At 42.0% G+C, this 15,521-nt stretch overlaps 1 protein-coding gene across 2 annotated transcripts in view; it reads right to left on the bottom strand.

Annotated features, from left to right (window-relative positions):
* Positions 1-10,920, bottom strand: part of LOC121539433 (phospholipid-transporting ATPase VD-like) — a 39,538-nt gene extending 28,618 nt beyond the window's left edge. Inside the window, exons 1-3 of one of the 2 annotated variants that reach the window (XM_045207450.1) lie at positions 10,671-10,920; positions 3,623-4,000; positions 1,911-2,105 (exon numbers count right to left, since the gene is read on the bottom strand). In XM_045207450.1, coding sequence (XP_045063385.1) covers positions 1,911-2,105; positions 3,623-3,906 — 479 coding nt within the window. In that variant the 5' untranslated portion in view covers positions 3,907-4,000; positions 10,671-10,920. The remainder of the gene's footprint in view (positions 1-1,910; positions 2,106-3,622; positions 4,001-10,670) is intronic. The other variant, XM_041847929.2, reaches the window with a different exon arrangement.
* Between the last annotated feature and the right edge of the window lie 4,601 nt (positions 10,921-15,521).

Genomic DNA, 15,521 nt, shown 5'->3' with positions numbered 1-15,521 from the left:
ATCCAGAAAAACACATCAACACAATTGATTTGCATTTTAATGAGGGAAATAAGTATTTGACCCCTCTGCAAAACATGACTTAGTACTTGGTGGCAAAACCCTTGCTGGCAATCACAGAGGTCAGACGTTTCTTGTAGTTGGCCACCAGGTTTGCACACATTTCAGGAGGGATTTTGTACCACTCCTCTTTGCAGATCTTCTCCAAGTCATTAAGGTTTCGAGGCTGACGTTTGGCAACTCGAACCTTCAGCTCCCTCCACAGATTTTCGATGGGATTAAGGTTTGGAGACTGGCTAGGCCACTCCAGGACCTTAATGTGCTTCTTCTTGAGCCACTCCTTTGTTGCCTTGGCCGTGTGTTTTGGGTCATTATCATGCTGGAATACCCATCCACGACCCATTTTCAATGCCCTGGCTGAGGGAAGGAGGTTCTCACCCAAGATTTGACGGTACATGGCCCCGTCCATCGTCCCTTTGATGCGGTGAAGTTGTCCTGTCCCCTTAGCAGAAAAACACCCCCAAAGCATAATGTTTCCACCTCCATGTTTGACGGTGGGGATGGTGTTCTTGGGGTCATAGGCAGCATTCCTCCTCCTCCAAACACGGCGAGTTGAGTTGATGCCAAAGAGCTCGATTTTGGTCTCATCTGACCACAACACTTTCACCCAGTTCTCCTCTGAATCATTCAGATGTTCATTGGCAAACTTCAGACGGGCCTGTATATGTGCTTACTTGAGCAGGGGGACCTTGCGGGCGCTGCAGGATTTCAGTCCTTCACGGCGTAGTGTGTTACCAATTGTTTTCTTGGTGACTATGGTCCCAGCTGCCTTGAGATCATTGACAAGATCCTCCCGTGTAGTTCTTGGCTGATTCCTCACCGTTCTCATGATCATTGCAACTCCACGAGGTGAGATCTTGCATGGAGCCCCAGGCCGAGGGAGATTGACAGTTATTTAGTGTTTCTTCGATTTGCGAATAATCGCGCCAACTGTTGTCACCTTCTCACCAAGCTGCTTGGCGATGGTCTTGTAGCCCATTCCAGCCTTGTGTAGGTCTACAATCTTGTCCCTGACATCCTTGGAGAGCTCTTTGGTCTTGGCCATGATGGAGAGTTTGGAATCTGATTGATTGATTGCTTCTGTGGACAGGTGTCTTTTATACAGGTAACAAGCTGAGATTAGGAGCACTCCCTTTAAGAGTGTGCTCCTAATCTCAGCTCGTTACCTGTATAAAAGACACCTGGGAGCCAGAAATCTTTCTGATTGAGAGGGGGTCAAATACTTATTTCCCTAATTAAAATGCAAATCAATTTATAACATTGATGTTATTCTGTCTCTCACTGTTCAAATAAACCTACCATTAAAATTATAGACTGATCATTTCTTCGTCTGTGGGCAAACGTACAAAATCAGCAGGGGATCAAATACTTTTTTCCCCTGACTGTAGCTACTTTGCGGGGGAGAGCTTAACTTCTGCTGTGGTGGAGAGTTTCTCTACTGCACATCACTATCACTACATCTCGCTGACCAATAGAGCCACTCTTCCACACTACTTCACGTCAAAAACAAACAACTCAAAGTTGAACTTTTATGACTTCCTAGATGGTCTGTGAAACCCTGGACAGCACAAAGGAATGGGTAAATGTATGTGCTGTATGTATGGTGCTCCTTAATACCACATACACTAACACAGACAACTGAATCTACAATAATCAACATCAGCTCCAATGTAAGGATCACCTGTCCTCAGCTTTAGGCTCTCTCTGTGTATTGTGTAATTACTAAAAATGCTCAACTCCATAACTATGTATGTAGTAGAATGTAACAACACAGTGACTGTTGTTGATCCATTCCCCTTAAAAACGATCAACCCTGGCCATTATGGCCATTGTTGTCAAGCCTGCCCACTCACCCGCTGTATACTGTGGCGACGTTGTTGTTGACCTTCTGGTCAAAGCGGTAGCGGCGGTAGTCCTCCAGGGCATCCTTGATGGCGATGACGATGAGCACCACTACCAGGGGAATCATGGTTATCTCCTTCTGAAAGGCCTCCACAACTGGGACCCAGTTCAGCATCACCAGGAACAGGAAATACAGGTTGGCCACCCTGATGAGGAGAGGCAATAGGGGTTTGATAAATTCCACATCGACCCTCTAAGGCAGGGCTTCCCAAAGTAGGGGTTGTAGGGGAGACTGTGTTTAAGATGTCCGACCGTTGTTTTCAAGGTAATCTACTCATGTTCGCATTAGCCAATTCATGGACCGTCTATATCCGGGTTGCATCCGGTTTATACAGACGAACATCACATGTGCACTAGCACTCAGGAAGCAGCGCGAGCAGTGACGACGTAATCACGTCATCCAAAAACATGGCAGACATTGGATGAATATAAAATGTTAATATCTTCGGCTGTGAGTGATGGCGAAAAAATGGCCTCAGCAACAATTATTTGAATAATTCAATGGATGTTTTGTTCACAAAGATGACGACTAAAGTGTCTTATTAGGAATTTTCTAATCTAACTTCTCTATGTGGCAGTCTATAGAAATGGTCTTTCTGGGCCGGTTGTCAGTTAAACTGCAGTACCGAAGCAAAACTGAAGTAGTAGTTGAAACCGTGTTTCTAGACCGAAACCCTGGCCCCTTGGTTGGGACCCTATGTCGGGTCTCCTGATATAAAAATTGGGTCGTGAGAGAAAATGTGTGCTTGGTTCATAGAACCAGGGTTACGTCAGTAACCTCCGGTAGCTGCTAGATGTGGTTATAATAAAAACAGCGGTTTCTCTCTACTATGCCCTCAAGCCGTTAGAACTGAGTGGACAAGACCAGGCACTAAATCAGACCGGGGGAAAAAGAACATCAATTCTTTATCAATGACTTTTCTACACAGAAGATCATACAACATTATTGCCTGATGATCTTATGCATTTCCCAATACATTTCAGTCACTTCAAACCATACTGTCTTCAGATTTAAGTACGGTCAAAAATACTGTCAGACTAATTTGTAAAAGACATAGCCCAAATAAAACAAATAAACATCCTACTGGGCACAGACGTGATTTCAACGTCTAATTTTGATTTAAATTTGGTTGAGATGTCAACTAACGTTAATTCAACGTGAAATCAACAAAACATTTCACCATGTCATTGGATTTAGGTTAAAAGTTGGGTGAAAAAAAGACTAAATTGCCTTACGTTGAGGACTTTTGCAAATCCAATCAGTTTTCCACATTGATTCAATGTCATCAGATTTTTTTGTTTTGTTAACATTAATGCAACCAGTTTTTGCCCAGTGGGATTGTTAGCTGATAACATACAATTGTTTTACATGGTGGGGTTAAGAAAATGTTTTGATATCAAAATGGGGTCTCGGACCAAAAAAGTTTGGGAACCCCTGCCCTAAGGTTACCTGTACCCTTGTGGGTGCACTGCAGTCTCCATTTGGCATCTGCTCATTTTGAGTTAATTCACAACAAACATGATTACCAAATTATAATCAAGTGCCTCCTAGGCACTCCTGCTTGATGCAAGTTAATTCCCGACATCGACAAACATGATTACCCGATTATAATATGGTCTACCCCATCCCCTGTGTAAATCAGCATGTGGTTCTGGTTCTCACCTGTGGAACTGCTGGAACAGGTTCATGGGAATGAAGCTCAGAAGGCTATACTTGGTGGTGCGGATGCCGTTGCCCTGGCATCCCTTGGAGACGCTGTCGTACTCATGCTGGTGGGGTCCGTGGCGGGCGATGACCGTCCTCCGTTTGCCAGTGAGCCGCTGTGCGTTGTGGTGCTTTGGGGAACTCTTGGTGGGCAGGGCAGCCGGGGCCGAGTACCTGCCTCGACCTGACTCTGCGGCCACCAGCTGCTGCCAGCGGTGTCTCACCCAGTGGATCTGCTCCATAGGCCCAGTGGCCGGGGCACCCTACACCCAGAACCCTGCTCCCTCCCTGGGCGGCCAGACCTGGTTCCTGAGGGCCACTCACAGTGCAGTTCTACTAAAAGAGAAAAATCAGAAAGCTCTCAAAAGTAGTGACTTTGTGGGGAAAGGGGAAAGAATTAGGACAGATAGTAGGTGAGGGACTTAAAAGTCCTTGAGATATTTATTGAATAAGTGACATAGCTATGACTAATTGCTTTATTGTTTTAGGCAATACATCCAACCCCTTTTTCAGGCCTGTATTTGAAGGGCAACAACTTATAGTTCTTTGAAACAAAACGGACCCTGAACTTGTCCTTGTAATACCAATATACTGTATCATTACTTCCACTACTTATGGGAAGGGTCAATTGACTATTGTGATGGAAACACCTGCTATGTGCCCTCCTTATCACTAACACCAAGTGGCATTGATTGCTCTCTATTAAAATCAAAGTAGGGCCCAGATTAGTTGTTATAAACTTTCTCTAGATGTTTTCTTTCCCAGTAGCTTCTTAGCTATGTACTGGTATCTGGAATTTCACCTGAAAACCCATCTAAATAGCAGTAAGGTGGAAACATTTTCATTTGAAAAATACACACAAGGAAAGATAAGATAACTTCTGAAGGGGCGCCCCTCACTGGAGAGATGTTTTTAGCTAATATTTCCAATACTGTGCACTAATCGCTAATTACAACCTTGTGCTGTTAACAATGTTGTTGGAAGATTAGGTCAGCTGTATGTATTAATAGAGGCTGCTCAGCACGTGTGGAAACCCCTAAGCAATTATTAGGGCCCCTTTCAAACAAGTGTGCAATCATCACTGACATTGATGTACTGTATAGGTTAATATAGACTGATTCTGTTCCACCAACTGACCTACTGAAGATAATAACATTTTGTTTACTTTTTCAAGTTTTTCTCTTGAAGTCTGGTCTGCTCCAAGACTGCCAGTGTGTCTCAATGCTTTGAAAGACTTCCTTTCCTTTGTCATAATCCTGATCCTGTCGTCTGAATAGGTGAAACTCTATAGTTGCTCTATTTTAATGCAAGCTAGACTATAACACTCGCCTAGACATACTAAACCCAAGGCTTTAATATCAGTGAGAACTAGGGAATAGGATATAAAGAGGCTTCTAAAATGAGATACCCATAATAACCCAATGTGACAAGCTGTCCCTTCCCCCCATTGCAAATGTCTGATTTTATCAGGCTCGGTCAGTCATCAGCATATCTCAAGAAAACATGGTGGATTAGGCTGAACTCATGAAGTGTATGATTACTTATTCTCAGGAATGTGGATTTGCCCCACACGAGACCTAGACCCCTTAAGTTATATCAGTCGCTAATAATATAACTTAAGAGCACATGATAGAAACTGGTTATTTTAGTAACAGTAATTCTGTGAGTTTAGGCTTACTTGTTCATAATAACATAACAGTGAGACCCGGCCATAGCATACAACTGGGAAAGATGTTGAAATGCAAAGGCTGTCAATTCTGTCAAACTAAGGAAGTAAAACTGAATATAACAAAGTCAAGAGGAACTGAGAGGAATGGATACATGAGCCATATAGCCTATTGTTACCCAGTTATAGACTACTAAGGCCTACAGTGGCTTCAGAAGGTATTCATACCCCTTGACTTATTCCACATTTTGTTGTGTTACAGCCTGAATTCAAAATGGATTAAATAGATTTCTCACCCACACAATACCCTGTAATGACAAAGTGAAAACATGTAATTTTTTTATTTTAGCAAATTTATTAAAATGAAATACAGAAATATCTAATTTACATAAGTATTCACACCTGAGTCAATACTTTGTAGAAGCACCTTTGGCAGCGATTACAGCTAAATCTTTCTGCGTAAGTCTGTAAGAGCTTTCCACACCTGGATTACATTTGACCATTATTATTTTCAAAATTCTTCAAGCTCTGTCAAATTGGTTGTTGATCATTGCTAGACATTTACATTTTACATTTACGTCATTTAGCAGACGCTCTTATCCAGAGCGACTTACAGTTAGTCACATTATTATTATACTTATTAATTTTTTTATACCCCCTGTGGGAATCGAACCCACAACCCTGGCGTTGCAAACGCCATGCTCTATCAACTGAGCTACATCCCTGCCGGCCATTCCCTCCCCTACGCTGGACGACGCTGGGCCAATTGCGAGCCGCCCCATGGGTCAAGACAGACAACCATTTTCAGGTCTTGCCATAGATTATCAAATAGATTTAAGTCAAAACTGTAACTTGGCCACTCAGGAACATTCACAGTCTTTTTGGTAAGCAACTCCATTTGCCTTGTGTTTTTAGGTTATTGTCCTGCTGAAAGATGAATTAATCTCCCAGTGTCTGGTGGAAAGCAGACTGAACCAGGTTTTCCTCTAGGATCTTGCCTGTGCTTAGCTCCATTGCGTTTATTTTTTATCCTGAAAAACTCCCCAGTCCTTAACGATTACAAGGATACCATAACCTGATTGAGCCCCTTCTATGCTTGAAAATATGGAGAGTGGTACTCAGTAATGTGTTTTATTGAATTTGTCCCAAACATAACACTTGATATTCAGGACAAAAGGTTAATTGCTTTGCCACATTCTTTGCAGTATATTTGCCTTGTTGCAAACAGGATGCATGTTTTGGAATATTTTTTTAAATTCTGTACAAGCTTTCTTCTTTTCACTCTGTCATTTAAGTTAGTATTGCCGAGTAACTACAATGTTGTTGATCCATCCTCAGTTTTCCTATCACAGCCATTAAACTCCTCTCTGGCAACGGAGTTAGGAAGGACGCCTGTATCTTTGTAGTAACTGAGTATATTGATACACCATCTAAAGTTTAATTAATAACTTCACCATGCTCAAAGGGATATTCAATGTCTGCTTTTTTATTTTTTACCCATCTACCAATAGGTGCCCTTCTTTGCAAGGAATTGGAAAGCCTCCCTGGTCTTTGTGGTTGAAATTCACTGCTCAACTGAGGGACCTTACAGATAATGTGGAGCACAGAGATGAGCTAGTCATTCAGAAATCATGTTAAACACTATTATTGCACATAGAGTGAGTCAATGTAACTTATGCGACTTGTTAAGCAATTTGTTACTACTGAACTTGTTTAGGCTTGCTATAACAAAGGGGTTGAATACTTATTGACTCAAGACATTTCAGCTTTGAATGTTTTATTAATTTGTAAAACTTGAAAAACATAATTCCACTTTGACATTATGCGGTATTGTGTGTAGGCCAGTGAAAAAAATCTCTAAATAATCTATTTTAAATTCAGGCTGTAACACAAGAAAATGTGGAAAAGTCAAGGGGTGTGAATACTTTCTGAAGCTTTACACAATGTTGAGTGGCAAGTCAAACAACAAGGCTACTGGATGATGTCCCCATTGCATTGCAGAGAGTTACTTAATTCTTATTGTAATCAGTAAATCAACTCTAGAGAATTGTAATTAAGAGGAACAGAATACAGTTTCAGAGAAGGGCGTTGTAAAAGCCACCCAACTCAGATATCACAACTACTTGGAGGTCACTCACTCACACGCCCTTGTGAGATGCCAAAACTGTTAGCAAGCAACATAGGCCAGCACATGCCCTTGGCTCAGTGTGTGCTGTACTGAAGCTCAGCTATACTATCCTTCATGGTTTTCTCGATTGTTTTTTTAGGTAAGCTATTTCAGTTCATTCTATAGTGTGAACTGTATAGCCTAGCCTAGTGCTGGGAGATAATAGGCCTAAAGCCATTTCGATAAAAGGTTGGTGCTTTTAAAATGACTTATAAAGTAGTTTATGAATCTGTAAAACAACATTGCATAGACTAGACTAGATACCAGCACATTTCCTTTCTATTGATATGGTGATATCTTGTCAAAGATGGGCTAATGTACCTGCCATAATGTTTTATTCATAAAGAAGTTGTACCGGCCTACAGACTTTTTCCAGAGGTCACCAACCCTGGTTCTGTGCAGTTCTTTCTTCCAGCCCAGCACTACACTCCTAAGTCAACTGGCAAATCAAGAACCAGGTGTTTTACAACAGCCTGAATACCTTGGTCTATAGGCTAGCTCTCCAATAATAGATTTTTCTCAAACTGCTGTCTGTGTACAGTGAAAGAGAAAACAAGTAGTTTCCAAAAATCCACACAGACAATTGATTTTGCTGTGTAGAATTGTCATATCCTACACCAGCATGCACAATGACAATGTCCCCATATAAGAGCAGCCTGGTCTCATAAAATAGACGTAACATCATAAACAAAAATCAGGGACATTCAAATTAGTAAGATATGTTACGTTTGGTATGGTTACATAAGACAGAAGGTTACTTAAAGGGAAGATTGCAGAATTGCATTGGTGTTAAACATTCTGATTGGTTTCATCCTTTCAACTAAAAGCCTCAATACGACATATCACTTTACAGTTGTATCTTGGGTGAAATGTATATTTATCAGAATTTGACCGAAGTCATGTCGGAAAAGCGTTCGGAAAAGTGACGTCAACAGAAGAACACTCAAGTGAATACACAGCAGGAGGGAAGCCACTGTCCACATAAGACGTGAAAGACTCACATCATACCGGAAAATATATTTTGGCCCTCTGAATAACGCCAACTTATCATGTGATTTCTTTATTCTGCAATAGCAAAACAAAAATGTTTGCACATACAGCACGCAGGCTTTTAGCATAGCCCCTTTTACACCCCTGCGGGCTTACCCCCTACTAGTTATCCACTAGCAGCCTTGAAACACATCACTTATTAGCAGTTCAGCACATCAGCATTTCTTGTACTGTTACACAAAGTCAAGATAAACCTCTACCATCATAGTAGACATTGAACGTCTATAACCAAACTGGCTAAAACTCTGTTGTTGGCCGATGGTAGGTATTGCTAGCCACATGCTAAACTGAGTGCCAACGTTACTAACGTTACTAGCAGCAGTAAATCCAGGTATAATGGCTAACACAAATATTGGCTACCATGATATATCGGCTAATAAAGATCAGGCAGTTCAGCAAAAATAAAGACATACCTTGAAATAAACAATTACATTAATCTGATTGGTATTTGACCATTAATTTCTGCAAAATGTGCAGTGTTGGAGTTGTTATAGCTTGCTTGTTAGCCGACTAGGTAAATAGATAAACTATTCAACTATGGGGTTATCTGATTTTCTATTCATTACTCGTTTTGTTTGCAGAGGAAAAGTAAATGTGGAATGTTCTAGCATCTTCAAAGTGTCCCTCGACATAAATATTATTTTATGTTTCATATTTTTTTGGTGTGGTGGCAATGATTTTTGCTGTGGCGAAGCGTAGTGCCACAGTTAAATGACTGCAGTGGAAACACTGGAATACAAACCTGTCCCTAGGATTTCACGTGGTAACCCCAACGCTCACTGCCACAGCACAATACAGAGGCCGTCACTAGTTACCACAGCCACAAGGTCATAAACCCCGCCTATTTCTACAATTTGTCTTATTTAAATGTGATTTTAAATTTAACCCTAACCATAACCACACTGCTAACCTTCTGCCTAACCCTAACCTTAAATGATTTTAAAAAAAAGTGGCTGTGGTAACTAGTGACAACTGCATACAGATCACACATTTTAGCCAATTCATTTCAGGTTTGGTATTTTCCATTTTGTAGCTTTATTGCAGCAAAATTGATTTTAATTAAATGTAGGCTAACGAATCTGGTAGTGTTATCTTTCGTTATCATGAGCTCGCTAGCTTGTAGTCCTAAAAAACGGAAATGAGTTGCTTCTGGTTTGTTCAGCCAAAGACAATACAGTAAGAAGATAGGCAGAATCTGCTTCTCCAATAGAAATCCCCGACCACACTTGCAGGCGATGTCATGGCGACGTTGGCTAGCTAAACTCATGCGCAGAAACACGTAATCTGGTCTAATGCTCGTCTCGCGCGGAACTGCACATGTTCAGTGCGTCAAATCAATGGCACTCCGATATAAAGTTGTTTTTGACGAAAATGAAAACGTGTCAGTTTGTCAATTTCACGAGGTTGGAGTAATAACATGTTCAACTACTTAAAACATTGGTTCGAATCTAGGTTGTGCCTTTAGATTTCGAGAAAATGAACAACTAAGGAATACTTTTTCACTTCTCTCATTGACTTCTCAAACCCCGGCCTCGTCTGTTTTGTGTGTTTCGCAAGCGTTTCCGGAAGTTTCGCGATGTTGCGCCTCTGCGTTTGGACACTGTGGTTCAGCCATTCCTTGGGGGAAATGACTGGGGAAAGAATGGGGTTTTGGGATAAACGCCGAAAATCAGGTCTGAGATTAACACAGGTTTAGGAGATTTTATACGTTTTGTTCTAATTTAGATAAGGTCGGTTAACATGACCTTTAAGAATTATGAAGCCTTTAGGTGCTTGTTTTGATTAAATAAATGCTTCAAAATTAACAAAAAGTGAAGGCCACATTAAGAAAATACTACAGTTTACCATAGAATACTACAATACTTTATGTAGTAATTCTGTAGTAAACTGTAGTATACTGTATAATATTTAACTACACACTGTAGTATCTATCCCTCGGTCATGTGTATCACTTGTAGTAATAGTATACTGTAGGCTTTGACCAACGAGCCATGGCGGAGTTAGGCCATACAAAAAAACGCTAGTAATTCTATTGCTCTCTATATAAATTGGTCTATTGTGCCCCGCGTTACACCCAAAGTTGCAAAGAGAACAACAGATGCGAAAATGTTTCAAGAACTTACCCAGTAGTACGCATTGTTCCCTGTGCAACAGTAGAGATTTGTGGTTCTTAAAAGCGAAACAAAAAATACAATCCCGTAGCGGTCACATCACATTACCTGTCTTGAGAATGTAAAGTAGGTTATATTCAAACTTGCGCAGATCTTGTTAAAAAAATTGTTTTACGCAGCAGCACTAACCAGGATGTGGGTGAAGAATCTTCAGTTTCCACTAGTTACCACATCCACAAAGTCACAATTGTCTATATCCTAAAAATGTATGAAAACTAAAATGCGCTTTGAAAGAGGCAATCAGCAGTTGAAACAATGACAAAGAGTACTCCCCACCCCTGTTTAGATAAAAAAAAAAAAAGCGGGGGGGAAGGTGATGGATGTAACCACTCTCAAATTCAAAGACAGAGCTATGGATGCAAGGGCTCACCATCCATGGTCTCAAAAAAAATAATAAAAATGTTTAGTCATTTAGCGAGCGATTTACAACCCCCCCCGAGGGAAGGAGGTTCTCACCCAAGATTTGACATCGTCCCTTTGATGCGGTAAAGTTGTCCTGTCCCCTTAGCAGAAAAACACCCCCAAAGCATAATGTTTCCACCTCCATGTTTGACGGTGGGGATGGTGTTCTTGGGGTCATAGGCAGCATTCCTCCTCCTCCAAATACGGCGAGTTGAGTTGATGCCAAAGAGCTCGATTTTGGTCTCATCTGACCACAACACTTTCCCGCAGTTCTCCTCTGAATCATTCAGATGTTCATTGGCAAACTTCAGACGGGCCTGTATATGTGCTTTCTTGAGCAGGGGGACCTTGCGGGCGCTGCAGGATTTCAGTCCTTCACGGCGTAGTGTGTTACCAATTGTTTTCTTGGTGACTATGGTCCCAGCTGCCTTGAGATCATTGACAAGATCCTCCTGTGTTGTTCTGGGCTGATTCCTCACCGTTCTCATGATCATTGCAACTCCACGAGGTGAGATCTTGCATGGAGCCCCAGGCCGAGGGAGATTGACAGTTATTTTGTGTTTCTTCCATTTGCGAATAATCACACCAACTGTTGTCACCTTAGTATACTGTGGTCCTCTGTAGCTCAGCTGGTAGAGCACGGCGGTTGTAACGCCAAGGTAGTGGGTTCAATCCCCGGGACCACCCATACACAAAAATGTATGCACGCATGACTGTAAGTCGCTTTGGATAAAAGCGTCTGCTAAATGGCATATTATTATTATTATAAGATGCTTGGCGATGGTCTTGTAGCCCATTCCAGCCTTGTGTAGGTCTACAATCTTGTCCCTGACATCCTTGGATAGCTCTTTGGTCTTGGCCATGGTGGAGAGTTTGGAATCTGATTGATTGATTGCTTCTGTGGACAGGTGTCTTTTATACAGGTAACAAACTGAGATTAGGAGCACTCCCTTTAAGAGTGTGCTCCTAATCTCAGCTCGATACCTGTATAAAAGACACCTGGGAGCCAGAAATCTTTCTGATTGACAGGGGGTCAAATACTTATTTCCCTCATTAAAATGCAAATCAATTTATAAAAATGTTTACGTGCGTTTTTGTTGTTGTTATTCTGTCTCTCACTGTTCAAATAAACCTACCATTAAAATTATAGACTGATCATTTCTTTGTCAGTGGGCAAACGTACAAAATCAGCAGGGGATCAAATACTTTTTTCCCTCACTGTATATATATAATATTTGGTCCCAACTGACATTACCCCATTGAGAAATTTAAAATGGATAATGTTAGGGTTAGGGAGGTTAGGGTAAGGGTAGGGGTTAAGAGGTCATGGCTAGAAGGAATCCAGCTTTTGTCGAATTAACGTCAGATTTGACTTTTCGTAGCAGGTTAGGAGAACTTACGCAGCAGGTTAGGATAATTAACGTAGCAGGTTAGGAACATTTGGTTAAGGTTAGGAAAATGGGTTAGCTAAAATGCAAAAAAACTAACGACTTTTGACGTTAATTTGACATCACAAGATAATTAGTGTTGTTCCTGGGTGTAAAAAAGACGAGTTGGAATGCCACTGCCCACCAGAGATGGGTCGTTCATTCAGTTACATTTCATTAAAAAATGTTCAGGCCTGCCTAACGATGTTACTGTAAATAGACATTACTGTGTGAATCACTTTCATTTACAGTAGTTAAGACTTTTATTTTGAAGATTACATTCTTGGAGGAGTGTGGGGCAATGGTGAGGAGTAGGAACAGGGCATTTAGAGTACTGAAAAGGATGCACAACTTCCAACATCTGATTCAGTATAAGCAGGCCCAGGCCATGGTGAGGAAAACTATCCGTCAGGCAAAGTGGTCATGATGGTATCAGTTCTGTGACACCATTGGAACGGCGACACCTGTGGGAGAAGTGTGGGGGATGATTAAGAGGATGAGTGGGTTCAGAAGAGAGTGGCATTATCCAGTGTTGACGAGTGGGGAGGATGTGGCAATAACAGATGAGGAGAAAGCAGAGATGATGGCCAAAGCATTTGTCCAAGTGCATAGCTCCGCAAATCTGTCAGAGGAGGGGCAGAGGGGGAGAGAGAACACGAGAGAGGAGCATCCTGGAGTGCTGGATAGGAGGGAGGATGTAAATGATGCGTTGAATGCACCATTTACTAGGGCAGAGGTGAAAAGAGCAATAGGTAAGGCTGGGTTAACTTCACCTGGAAAAGATGAGGTGTGCTATGTTATGTTGGCCCATCTTAGTGATGAGGCACTGGATAAGGTATTGGTGTTGTACAACAGAGTGTGGGAGGAGGGGAAACTACCAGGCAGTTGGAAGGAGGTAGTAGTGGTACCAATCCGGAGAGGCTAACTTACTTCCTGGAGAGCAGAGGGCTAGTATCGCCACATCAGAGTGGGTTCAGGAAGGGTAGTGGAACTATGGATCCAGTGTTCTGCTTATAAGCAGAGGTCAGGAAGGCTCAGGTGAACAAGGAGACTGTTGTAGCTGTCTTTTTTTTATGTGGAGAAGGCGTATGATATGATGTGGAAGGAGGGGTTGTTAATCAAGCTTGATATTATGGGGGTAGGAGGAGGAACGTACAACTGGATAAAGGATTTCCTGTTTGGAAGGTCTATCCAGGTGAGGGTGGAGAAGTCTTTATCAGGCAGCTACTTGGTGGAGAACGGTACACCACAGGGGAGCGTGATAATTCTCTGTTGTTCTCAATCATGATCAATGATGTTTATTCTCAGGTACAGCCGGATATAGGGAGGTCGTTATTTGCAGATGATGGGGCCTTATGGAAGAGGGGAAGAAATATGCCATACATAGTCAGGAAGGTACAGGAAGCAATTGATGAGGTAGAGCGGCGGGCATTAATGTGGGGAAGCAGGTTCTCTGTAGAGAAAACTCAAACAGTGTTCTTTACAGGAGGAAAGTGGGAGATGTGGTATGCTTGAGGTTATATGGTAGAAACTTGTAGAGGGTGGGGGCCTTCAGGTTCCTTGGGGTATACTTTGACACTAGACTGACCTGGGCAGAACACATTGAGAGAGTGGTGGGAAAGTCTTAGAAGGTGCTAAATGTGATGCGCTGTCTGACGGGGAAGGAGTGGGGGGCTGGGCGTTTCTCATTGAAGACCATGTATGTTGCATTGATCCGATCTGTAATAGACTATGGCAGTATAGCATGTGGTTCGGCAGCCCGGACCTCACTGGAAAGGCTAGATGTCATACAGGGGCAAGGACTCAGAATGTGTTGTGGAGCGTTCCGGACGTCCCCAGTGGCTGCATTACAGGTGGAGACAGATAAACAGATGGGTACTCGGATAAGATTTACTTGGGTCCCATCTCATGTGGGGGTGGAGGGGAACGAGGCAGTAGATGCACAGGCTAAACAAGCACTTAGTAGTGGGGATGTTGATGTTGAAGTTTCAATGAGCAAGACAGAGGTAAAAATACTGATATATACAGTGATGGTGCAGAGATGGCAGGAGCAGTGGAATAGAGATAATAAAGGAAGGCATTTATTTCAAGTACAGAGGAAAGTCGGGGACGGGAGGACGGCAGGAAGGGACAGAAGAGAGGAGGCTATTTTTTACAAGATTAAGGGTGGGACACAGCCAGTTGAATAAGACATTACATGTGATAGGAAAGCATCCAACAGGAAAGTGTGATTATTGTCAGGAAACAGAGACCGTGTAGCATGTATTGCTACAGTGTGGGCGGTATCAGAGGGAAAGAGAGAGGATGAGATCTAGTATGAGGGAGAAGGGGATACAGGAAATTAGTTTAAAGAGTATATTGAGTAGAACGTAATTAGATATAGTATCAGATATTTTGTTATCTTTTTTAAGAGAAACGGGGTTGGCAGGTAGGATTTAGTTCCTCCCCGTCTCTGGCCCACACTCCAGTACAGTAGGTGGCAGTAATGCACCATAACGTTGGATGCCAACCGCCGATAAACCCCACCGAAGAAGAAGAAGACAAAGTAGAAGATTACGTTGTTCCTGGACCAGAAGGTTATATTCAAAATCCCAGTGTTGCGCAAACAACGCTGTCCTGTGCATTACTGCTGGATATGTCATCTAGTTTCATCATAGCACTTCTGTTTTCACTTTAATAATCCTCCAAGAAAGAAGCCGATTTTATAAACACATAATGCAAAGGAAATTACATTTTGTCAGCTGAATATTATTACATGCACTGTGGCTCGTGGGATAATATTATAGAATTTTGCCACACTAAAAAAGTATGTTTAGGAGATTGTTTCAATACGAGCTCAGCGCACTTTTTTATAAAATGTTTTCCATATAGGCCGATTGCTCAAAAATAAATGTACCGGTTTAAACCTCACTGCAAGAGGACAATTGTGAATACGCCCCACACGATTACCACATGATACCACTATCAGCTGATT

This window comes from Coregonus clupeaformis, chromosome 25, assembly GCF_020615455.1.
Source record: "Coregonus clupeaformis isolate EN_2021a chromosome 25, ASM2061545v1, whole genome shotgun sequence".
Lineage (NCBI taxonomy): Eukaryota > Metazoa > Chordata > Actinopteri > Salmoniformes > Salmonidae > Coregonus > Coregonus clupeaformis.
The sequence above is the reverse complement of the archived record's forward strand: the minus strand, read 5'-3'. Positions and strand labels throughout refer to the sequence as shown.